Source organism: Henckelia pumila, chromosome 1 (assembly GCF_033568475.1).
Source record: "Henckelia pumila isolate YLH828 chromosome 1, ASM3356847v2, whole genome shotgun sequence".
In the NCBI taxonomy this organism is placed as follows: Eukaryota; Viridiplantae; Streptophyta; class Magnoliopsida; order Lamiales; family Gesneriaceae; genus Henckelia; species Henckelia pumila.
In genome coordinates, this window is record NC_133120.1 from 60350293 (window position 1) to 60360358 (window position 10066).

Sequence of the window (10066 nt, forward strand, 5' to 3'; positions counted from 1 at the left end):
GGGCGCCACCCTATGTGGCGTCCAAGTGTGTATTATTTCTTTTTAAAAAATGTCACGTGGCCTTCCTTTTTTTTTTTCCTCCTAAAAGGCTTTTTTTCTCAGATCCCCAATTACAAGCCGCGATCCCATTTTTTGCTCTTCTCACGTCTACAAATGGAATCCCCGATGCCGCCCATCTCCGCCATGGAACGACCACATCTCCGCCGTCGCTAAGGAGTTCTTTTTCCTCTCAGATAGGCGATTACATTGCAAGCCCGTTTTTTTCTTCTCACGTTTCCAAAGTTTGCGAGCTCAGAACCCTCCACCACCCATCATTTCTCTCCGCTGCCGCCCAATCACGTCTCCAAAATTCAAGATTTCAGACCGCCCAAATAATATAATCTCTGCTGCCTCTTCCATGATCCCATTTTTTTGAAAATAATTCAAAAGTGATTCACGTACATTTTGGGGTCTTTCATAGTCAAAATTGGAAGCAACAGAGAAACTCCTTCTACTTCTACCTTTGTCACGAGAAGAAGAATTCGAGGAGGCCAGCCCAGGTCGATTCTCTCAAAGCTTGGGAAGAAGCTCGAGAAGTGATTCCATCACGAGAAGAAGAAGAAATCGAGGAGGAAAGCCCAGGTCAATTCTCTCAATGCTTGGGAAGAAGCTCGAGCATTGATTTTTGGGGCCCAACATGCACCCTTGGTGCTACCCATTTGTGAGGGCCCAACGCGCATCTTTGTTTGTTTTTTATAGTTTGTTCAATAAATTGTTGTTTACCCATTTTCATAATTTGTAGATAAGTTCATATTAACTGTTATTATTATTATTATTATTATTATTATTATTATTATTATTATTATTATTATTATTATTATTATTATTATTATTATAAGGTTTTATCTTTGATTATAATCACATTTGTTATATCTTTTATTTTGCAAATATAAGAAAATTCAGAATAATTAAAACAGTGGGTCGTTTGCGTTCTAGAAATTGTAGTATCTTACATTGAACGATGTCAGGTATCTATCAATTATTAGTAATATTGTTAATTATTTGTTTTCTGAATTTATTAAAAATTATTATATTAAAATTTATGATCGTCATATTTTACAGAGATGGAAGAAAGCAATGGGGATGATCAGTCATACATCCCTCAAGTTGGAGATGATCGAAAGCCAAATATTGGAATGAGATTTGAATCATTGGAGGATTCATATTTGTACTATAACCAATACGCACGAGAATCTGGATTTAGTGCGAGAATTAGCAATATCAAGAGAAATAAGAAGACGAGTGAAGTTATTTGGAAAAAAATTGTATGCTTTAAAGAAGGGCAGACAGATGAAGTTCGATGGAGTAAAGAGGCAAATAGTGATAAACAAAGACAAAATAGAGCTCGTCGAGACATTCGATCTGGATGTATGGAAAAAATTTCAGTTGTGAAGGAACAAACTGGTACGGGATGGATGATCTGTACTTTCGTAGAAAACCATAACCATCCACTTGCTACTCCTTCAAAAGTCCATTTGTTACGTTCACATCGCAGTGTTTCTGTATAAAAGAAAGCACTAAGTCAACAATTTGCAGAAGCTAATATCCCAACTTGTCAACAAATGCGATTATTTGAGATAGAATATGGAGGGCCAGAGAATGTAGATTGTACAGAAATAGATTTGAGAAACTATCATAAAAGTTTAAGGGAGGAGCACATGGGGATGGATGCTGAAACATTTGTTGATTTCTTGCAATCTGAGAAAGACAAGTGTTTAACATTTTTCTTTGATTATGAGACTGAATCAGACAACATATTTAGCAGGTGTTTTTGGGCAGATTCTGTGTCAAGGAGGGCAAAAATTGTCTTTGGAGATGTAGTGGTGTTTGATACAACATATAACAGCAACAAATATGGGCTGATTTTTGCACCTTTTGTAGGTGTTAATAATCACAGTCAGACCATCCTCTTTGGTTGTGGATTTCTGATTGACGAAAGAACATAATCTTTTGTTTGGTTGCTAGGTAAGTTCCTAGAAGCAATGCTTAGTGGTGCACCAAAATTTATCATCACTGATCAGGATCCTGCCATAACCAAAGCCATAACCCAAGTTTTTCCCCAAATAGTGCATCGATATTGTCTGTGGCACATTTTAAACAAATTTCCAGACAAATTGAGTCATGTGGTTTTCCGTGACCATTACCAAAGCATTAGGAGTGTCATTGTACATTCAACAACAAGTGATGAATTTTAGGAGTTATGGAAAGGGGTTATGGAGTATGTTGGCTTGGTCCAAAATGATTGACTGAATTTGATGTATGATTTGCGACATAGGTGGGTGCCAACTTATTTCCTAAATATATTCTCTGCAGGGATTTCAAGCAGTCAAAGATCAGAAAGTTCCCATATTTTTTTCAAACGGTACATCTCTAACAAGAATGCATTGATGGATTTTATTGTTAGTTTTAATAAGGCACTCCGGAACCAAATACACAATGAGTTAGTCGCAGATCACATTGATATGAATGAGCGCCCAAAAGTAATGTCAAATTGACCAATGTAAACTCAAATGGTGAAAGTTTATACAAAAACGAAATGGTTGGAGTTTCAAAAGGAAGTAGGTGAGAGTCATCACTATTATGTGGAACAAGTATCTACTGGAATCGAGTTTTGGGTTTATCATGTAATGAATTTTCAAGGTTATTCTTCATCGAAACCAAGGGTGCTTACACATGACGTGCAGAGAAATGATGTATATTGTAGTTGTATGAAATTTCAATTTGACGACATTCCATGCAGGAATATGCTAGCATTTTTTCGTGCAAACCAAGTTTTCCACTTGCCTGATAAGTATATTCTCAAACGGTGGACCCAAGGCACAAAAGTACGAGCATTATTTTCTCTATCTGAGCAAAATGTGATAGACGATCCAGAGAGGTGTTTGATGTAAATGCATTGGAATTTATCTTTTAGATCTTCTACTTTAGTAGATGCAGCATCTATGACTGAAGAGGGAACAAAATTCTTGCATGAACAATTTGATCATATTGACTGCAAAATAAAGGAGTTGAATATTTGCATACCATCAAGAAATGCAAGTGAAAACAGGAGATCCATGGATGGGGCCATTGCTATCATTGATCATTGTGTAATAAGAACAAAGGGATATGGGAAGAGATTGAAGTCATCGAAGGAGAAGGCAACCTCGAAGGGTAGACAGTGTTGTGGATGTGGACGTCGTGGTGTGTTGCATGACAAGCGCAATTGCCCAAATTTTCTAGGCAAGTATTACTTGATTAATTTTGTTTATTTGTATTTGTAAAGGTATAAATTCCATTAATCATTTTTTTTCATTTCTGGTTTATTAGGTCAAGTGCAAACAGTGATAACGAAGATGACAGTTCAGATGAAGAAGATTTTGAATCGATAGATGGTATTTTAAATGGTTTAGTATTTTATGTGAAATTAAGTTACTCGTTCACATTATTTTAAGTTAGTGTATTAAGTTTGTATCTTTGGAAACATGTATTTGTACGATACAGGAACACGGAATTAAAGTGACGGTGGATGAAAATGCAACGAGTGATCAGAAGCTGTCCAAGGTAACGGGTATTGTTTACATATTTGGATTTGTACCGTATATGCCAAGTTTCTGTGGTGAAATATATTGTCAATTTGAATCGAAAAGGTTGGCATAAATCCAAAGCATGGCATGAACTTGATGATTTGGGTTTCCTACTATTTTTATGTTTAAACTATTTCTGGAAAAAATTAGTTTGACTATTTCCATTCCCTACTGTTGTTGTGTTAAAACTATTTCTGGAACATGTATGCTCAATATGCCTTGCTTGTATTTTGCTGGAACTATTTTGCTCAATTGAATTTCATTCCCATTTTAAAACGGTCTCAGAAATGGTTAGCCACCCCTATGAGTCTTTAATTGTTAGATGTCATTGAGTTGCTGATTTAAAGCTAATGCAACATAGCAGGGGGTGCTTAGCACTATTCAAAACTTATTTTCCTGTTATCTGCCGGGTTGGATCCAAGATATTATTTCTTCTCATGTGTATATTGGACGGACCCTATGAAACAACAATTTTAAATTAATTCTTTTTTATTAACTTTTGTTTTGTATTCTCTTTTTTTTTTCCTTTACTGATGAATGCTGGCTCATAATTTTTATTAGTAGCTTCTGCATCAAACATGACCCTATAAGTTCCCAGCTCCCGCGTTGTATTATAGAAGGGATATATGCATTGAGTGAAAAATTAAGGCCTTCTCTAGACCTTCGTGTCTCTGTTACCGGTGGAGTGCATTTTGATCTTGTAAAACCTGTTCTGCGGGATATCCAATAGGCTGGACAAGAACCTGAAGAGATAATTAAGAAAACGATGGATATACATCACCTGAATTCGAAAACGATGGATATATATCAAGTGTTTTTGAAGTGAAGATGACGATTAATATATGAAAATTATTCGGGATTTGTTGTTTCATTGTGCAGTTTCTTTTTCATCATGAAGAATGAATGTCCTGCGCGTTTTTCTTAAGGATTTGTGATATGTTTTTTTAAGTGGAGTTCATGATCGCGACGTGGGTAAACCAAGATTTGTTGTTTTATTGTTCTTTTTCGGTGACTTGATGTGCAAATGAATGTCATATGCAGTACTACTATGGGAATTGGGCATTTTCTGTTATTTCTGGGCTAAAGATAACGTAAGTAATAAATAAATACAAACAACTCGAAGGATCATAATACTTCAATGCAAAATATTGAATTTACTCGCATTGAAACAGCCTCTGCCGGAAGTAACAGAAATCACATTAAAAAAGATAAGTAGGCGGCGGTCAATTGGCCAAACCAAAAAGAAACCAAAAAGACTTAACTCAAAAAAAATATTTATACAACAGACAATATTCACAAATCAAATTTATAAGTACAAGATAATGAATCCATTTGCAAATTCCTTAAATTGGGAAAAAAAATCGGCCATCGATAACAAGTACAAATGTGGCTAAAGACACAAGCGCACATAAACCAAACAAGAGATAAATAACATCGACCATCTCTCAGATTAATTAATAGATAGTAGAACAGGGGAACAATTCAGTCATACAATACCATAAAATTTTCAGAAATGCGTCAATTTTTCCAACATAACAAGTTATATAATAAAATTCAAACTAGGAAACAACTTAGAATAATATTTCTAATTATCTTTGCTAATTATTAGTGCTTTCAAATTCACTTCTACCATAGCGACAATCCTCTTTATTTCATCTAGGTTCTGTTGTATTTCCTCCAACTTCGTCATATTCACTTCAGTCCTTTCAATAGAAGTTTAGTGTAAACTTTGGTTCCCTGTGGTCCGGAAGGATGCTTGAGTTCCTGAACTTGAAGATGCATGTGAACTTTGGTTCCCTGTAGTCCGAAAGGATTCTTGAGTACCTGAACTTGAAGATGCATGTGAACTTTGGTTCCCTGTAGTCCGGAAGGATGCTTGAGTCCCTAAACTTGAAGATGCATGTGAACTTTGGTTCCCTATAGTCCGGAAAGGTCCTCCAGTCCTTGAACCTGAATTTGCATGTGAACTTTGGTTTCTTCTATTCCGGAATGTAGTCGATGCAGATTTTCTCACCATATATGCATGATAAACTTTTTCTGCTTCCTCTCTACTTTCGAACGACTCGTGGACAACATACCTATATCCAATAACTTGGTCACTTGCTTCTGCCCATGTGTCATAAAGACTTGGCTCTTGTCCAACGAATACAACGTAAGTTCTTCCATGGAATGAAAAATTAATCACAAACAATCTTATAATCTAGAATCTATAAAATATTAGAACTATCATACAATAACATAAAATAAATTAAAACACACCATTTCAAAATATTAAGAATCTATGTTTTCAAGTCTCCAGCAAAAGATTCAATAAACTCTCATAAGATTGAATCTGATAATATATAATGACTTACAAACACAATCATTCTACAAACACAATCAATGTAGTGAACCGGAATTAAACTCAAATTTTAAATAAGGTTGCAAAAAGATCACTAGTTCCATCTTTTGACTGGGAAACGTGGACAAAACATAAGCATAAACCCTGAAAAATTCCAAAAATATAACCCAACTACAAAGAAAACAAGGAAACTGAATTAAATAGTTTATGTTTCTCAGAAGGAAACGAAGAATGAAAAAAATTCCAAACAAAATCTCTTGATTTCAAGAGGAAACAACATCAAAAGGGATGTCCCAGAATCGCATTCAAACAAATCAAACACACCCAGAAATTTTTAAACAACAATAATGCAAAACGAAGATGAGCAATGTTCTTTCAAAAGAAGAAAAAGAAAAAAATGAACTAATCTGTAGTACCTAAAATCCATTCTATTAAATTGCATACATTAAATTAAATAAATATAAGGATTATTATTTTTAGGTTTAATTGATTTAAATTCTTTATGTGAATTATGTGTTAGTAAAATATTTTATTATTTATTTGTTCAAATGATTTTATTTTACTAACTATTTAATATTTACTTAATGCTTTTAATTGTTTAAGTTTATTTGTCAAAATAATTTTTATTATGCAATTTAATTGTTTTAATATTTTAACGGTTTAAAATTTCATATTTAAATGATTTTAATTAATTGTTTAGTTTATTCTTTTAAATTATTTTAACTGTTTAGCTTATTTGTTTAAATATTTCGAATGCACAACTTATTTATTTTAAATAGCCTTAGTTTAGCGATTAGTTATTTTAAATTATTTTAAATGTCTACCTTATTTATTTAGATCCTTTTAATTGTCCAAATCATTTTAAAGATTTTTATGTTCGCTTGTGTATTTATTTAAATTTCTTTTAAACGTTAGTCTAGTTTGTTTAAATTATTTTAAATGGCTCTGCTTGATAGTTAAATATTTTACTCGTTGCCGTGACATCGATATATTTAAAGTGTTTAAATTCTTGGATTTTCAAGATTGTGTTTTATTTAGTACAATTTAATTTATAGTCTTAGTTGTCTATTGGAGTAGCACTTTTTAAAAGTGTGTAGCGCTTTTTCTCCAATCACTCACACACTCACAATTATATACATACATCTATACTTACACACACCTACACACTCAAACTTATTACATAACCCTAGCCCCCAAATTACCCACTCATTTCTCACGCCTAAAACACACACAACACTCACGCCATTTCCCCTCTCCAAGATCAACCCATCGGCTTCCATTTTAACCTCAATTTCTTGTCGCCACAGCTCCCGTTCCTCATTCTTCTCCGACGAAGCACCTCCATGGCAAGCTGGTCGAGATGTTTCCTTTATTTTGAGCTTGGTTGCAGCTCCTTTCAGCTAATAGGATCGGCTTTCATCATCTCCACCTTCTTCAAGCTCGACCGCCGCCGACCACCCTCCATCTCCGGCGTAGCTTCAACTCGGCAAGCAGAGCAAGTTGTTTCCTCTTCAATCGAGCTCTGTTCCAGCTCATTCCATCTTTTCCTCATTTCTGGCGCAACTCAAGTTCTTGTTCCTTTTCGATTTTTTTCTTAGCTAGGAAAGATTATGGTTTCATTTGGCCCCAAGTAGATTATTATGCATTGTGTTTGAAATTATGTGCTTGCATTTCAAATTTTCAGAAAACTCTTTTAGTGCCCTGTTCGATCCTTTCTTTTGTTTTCTATCGAGATTATTTTATTCATTCATGCTTGAGAAATCATGTTGGTTGATGAGTTTTGAAATGTATATGAACTTGGAATGGTGTAGTCATTGTGGCCATGTTGCCTTCGAAAATTTCAGAATTTTGGTTAGCATGTTTAATTCAAAAACTTGTGAAATTGTTTGTGTTGATTTGGATGGTGGGTTAGGGGCTACCATGGGTGAAATGTAGTTCACATGGTAGTGTTAGCATGGGTTGAAGTTAGATTGTGAATTGGTTTAAGGAACTTTGAATTTTCCAGATTTTTGGGGTTTGGTTTGGTTGCCTTGTTGAGCTGAGTTTGAGCTGGTTTATGGGAGTTTCTAAGGGGTTTAGATGAGCTTAAATGTTTGTCTTGAACCTAGACTAGTGAATTGGAATATTGGAAGATTTATGGCTAAGTTTTGGTTGAGTTTGAAAGTGAAACGTGTGCAGAATTTTAAGAGTGTTGGGTGTTGTCCGGGAATGAACTTTTAAAACAGGGTTGGAGTCTGATTTTAGGGAAGGGCTCGGGGCTGGTGGTATCTTAGGATGTTAGGGAAACTATGTTTCAAGCGGAATGAATTCGGTTAAGTTTCGGTTGAGTTTTAGGCATTCAAAAAGAGAGGTGCAGATTTTTCTTAAAAACAGGGCTGTCCGGAATCGAATTTTTAAAACAGGGTTTATCTCATGTTTTGGTTAAGGGCTCAAGTTTGGGAATAGTCTAGGATGTTGGGAATATGTCGGTTCAAGCGGAAATCAATTCGGATAAGTTTTGGTCAAGTTTTAGATTTTTGATTGGATAAGTGCAGAATTTTGAATTTAATGAGAGGCTGTCCGGGATTGTGACTTTTATAAAAATGATTTCTTAGGAATAAATTAAGAGGATGCTTTTTCTACTTAGTTCTAAGTGTCATGGAGTCGTGGTTTCTAGTGGAATCCTTTTTGACTAAGAATCGAGCAAGTTACATATTTTACGGGCGAACCGCTCCAATTTGTCTTAAGCGCATCATTATGGTTTAGTTTCCCCATCCTTTGGTTTGTTTCCTAAATCACTATCCCGGTCATCCACATTTGAGTCTCTTGCATGATCATTGAGTAAATATTTTCAATTACATTACATCTACATATTCATGCTAAGTTCTTATATCAAGACAAAGAAAGTACTAAAGAAAATATTTTATGAACAAAGTGAGATGATTGTGACTATATAAATGACGTGTATGTGTGATGGTTGGGAGACGTTCTGACCTACCTTACCAAAGGATGTGTATGTGTGGGGTTGAGAGACGTCTTGGCCTACCTTACCAAATATATACGTGTATGTGTGGGGTTAAGAGAAATCTTGGCCTCCCTTACCAATTACAGGGCAAGATTGGGTTGAGTGTTATCCTGACCTCCTTGCGGCAATAGTACACTGCACCCATGATCATGATCGAAACCACAGAGTCACAATCAAGGATCTAAGTTCACCGTTCAAAGTTCACAGTTACAGATTCAGAAACAGTTACAGTTCACAGAATTCATATGACTATGTTTTAGTACAGTGTATGCAGTTACATTGATTATAAATGGCTTAGCTATGCATATGTTATATTCTTGTTCTCTCAGTTTTGAAGTCTATTTTGTTTAAAGCAAGGGCACAAAACAAATGTATTTTTAGTATCAGCTATTTTTTTATCTGTGTGTACATGTATTTATGTAGTACTTATAATTCCCCCATATTCTTGTTGGGCCCCTAGGCTCACTACATCAATTTGGTGCAGGTTTAGGTTATCAGTGAGATTGCGGGGCAGGACTATCGAGTGGACTGTGATGCGGGCACGGCACATCCCTCTGACCATGCCAGTCTTCCGCAAAAGTTTATTTTAGCACTTTAAAGTTCTTCATCTTGTTAATTTAGTAAATGTAAATGTAAAGATAATATTCTTTGGAATTGTTTGTGGGCAATGATGTATCAAATTGTTAATTTTTGGATAGTTTGGAGTGTCAATATTTTTTCTCAGGTTTCGTTATTTTTTTTTCTTTTATCGGTCTAGTTTATTTAGTGTTGTTGTTTGAATTTTAAGTTTGCTGTCTATGACAGACGGGTTTGAATAAAAATAGAAAGGTCATGCTGAAAATTTTTGAAAACCCGTATTTTTATTTAGTTTAATTTAAAGTAGAACTAGGGTCGTTACAGTTGGTATCAGAGAATGGTTCTGGTTTGGGTTGTGCCTACTGTCGGTTGCAAGAAAATCGAGAAATCTAGCCTCAAAGTTTGTAAGTTTTAATGAATTTTATATGTTAGTCGTAATTGATTTATTACTTTAAATATTTTGATGTCACCTTTTTTTAAAAAATTTTTTTTAAAACTAGATGTTTAATTTAATTAAGTGTGTAGTTTAGTGTATATTTT

At 34.7% G+C, this 10066-nt stretch overlaps 1 protein-coding gene and 1 long non-coding RNA gene across 2 annotated transcripts; both read left to right on the forward strand.

Moving 5' to 3' along the window:
- Nucleotides 1–1103: 1103 nt before the first annotated feature.
- On the forward strand, nt 1104–1985 carry LOC140863215 (protein FAR1-RELATED SEQUENCE 5-like). The gene is made up of 2 exons (XM_073266494.1): nt 1104–1443; nt 1576–1985. Exons 1-2 carry the CDS (start codon nt 1104–1106, stop codon nt 1983–1985), a joined length of 750 nt encoding a protein of 249 aa, XP_073122595.1.
- A 5197-nt stretch (nt 1986–7182) lies between these two features.
- Nucleotides 7183–9671, forward strand: LOC140875846 (uncharacterized). The gene is made up of 2 exons (XR_012148604.1): nt 7183–7445; nt 9435–9671. It is a non-coding gene; the product is annotated as an uncharacterized lncRNA (long non-coding RNA).
- Nucleotides 9672–10066: the final 395 nt, after the last annotated feature.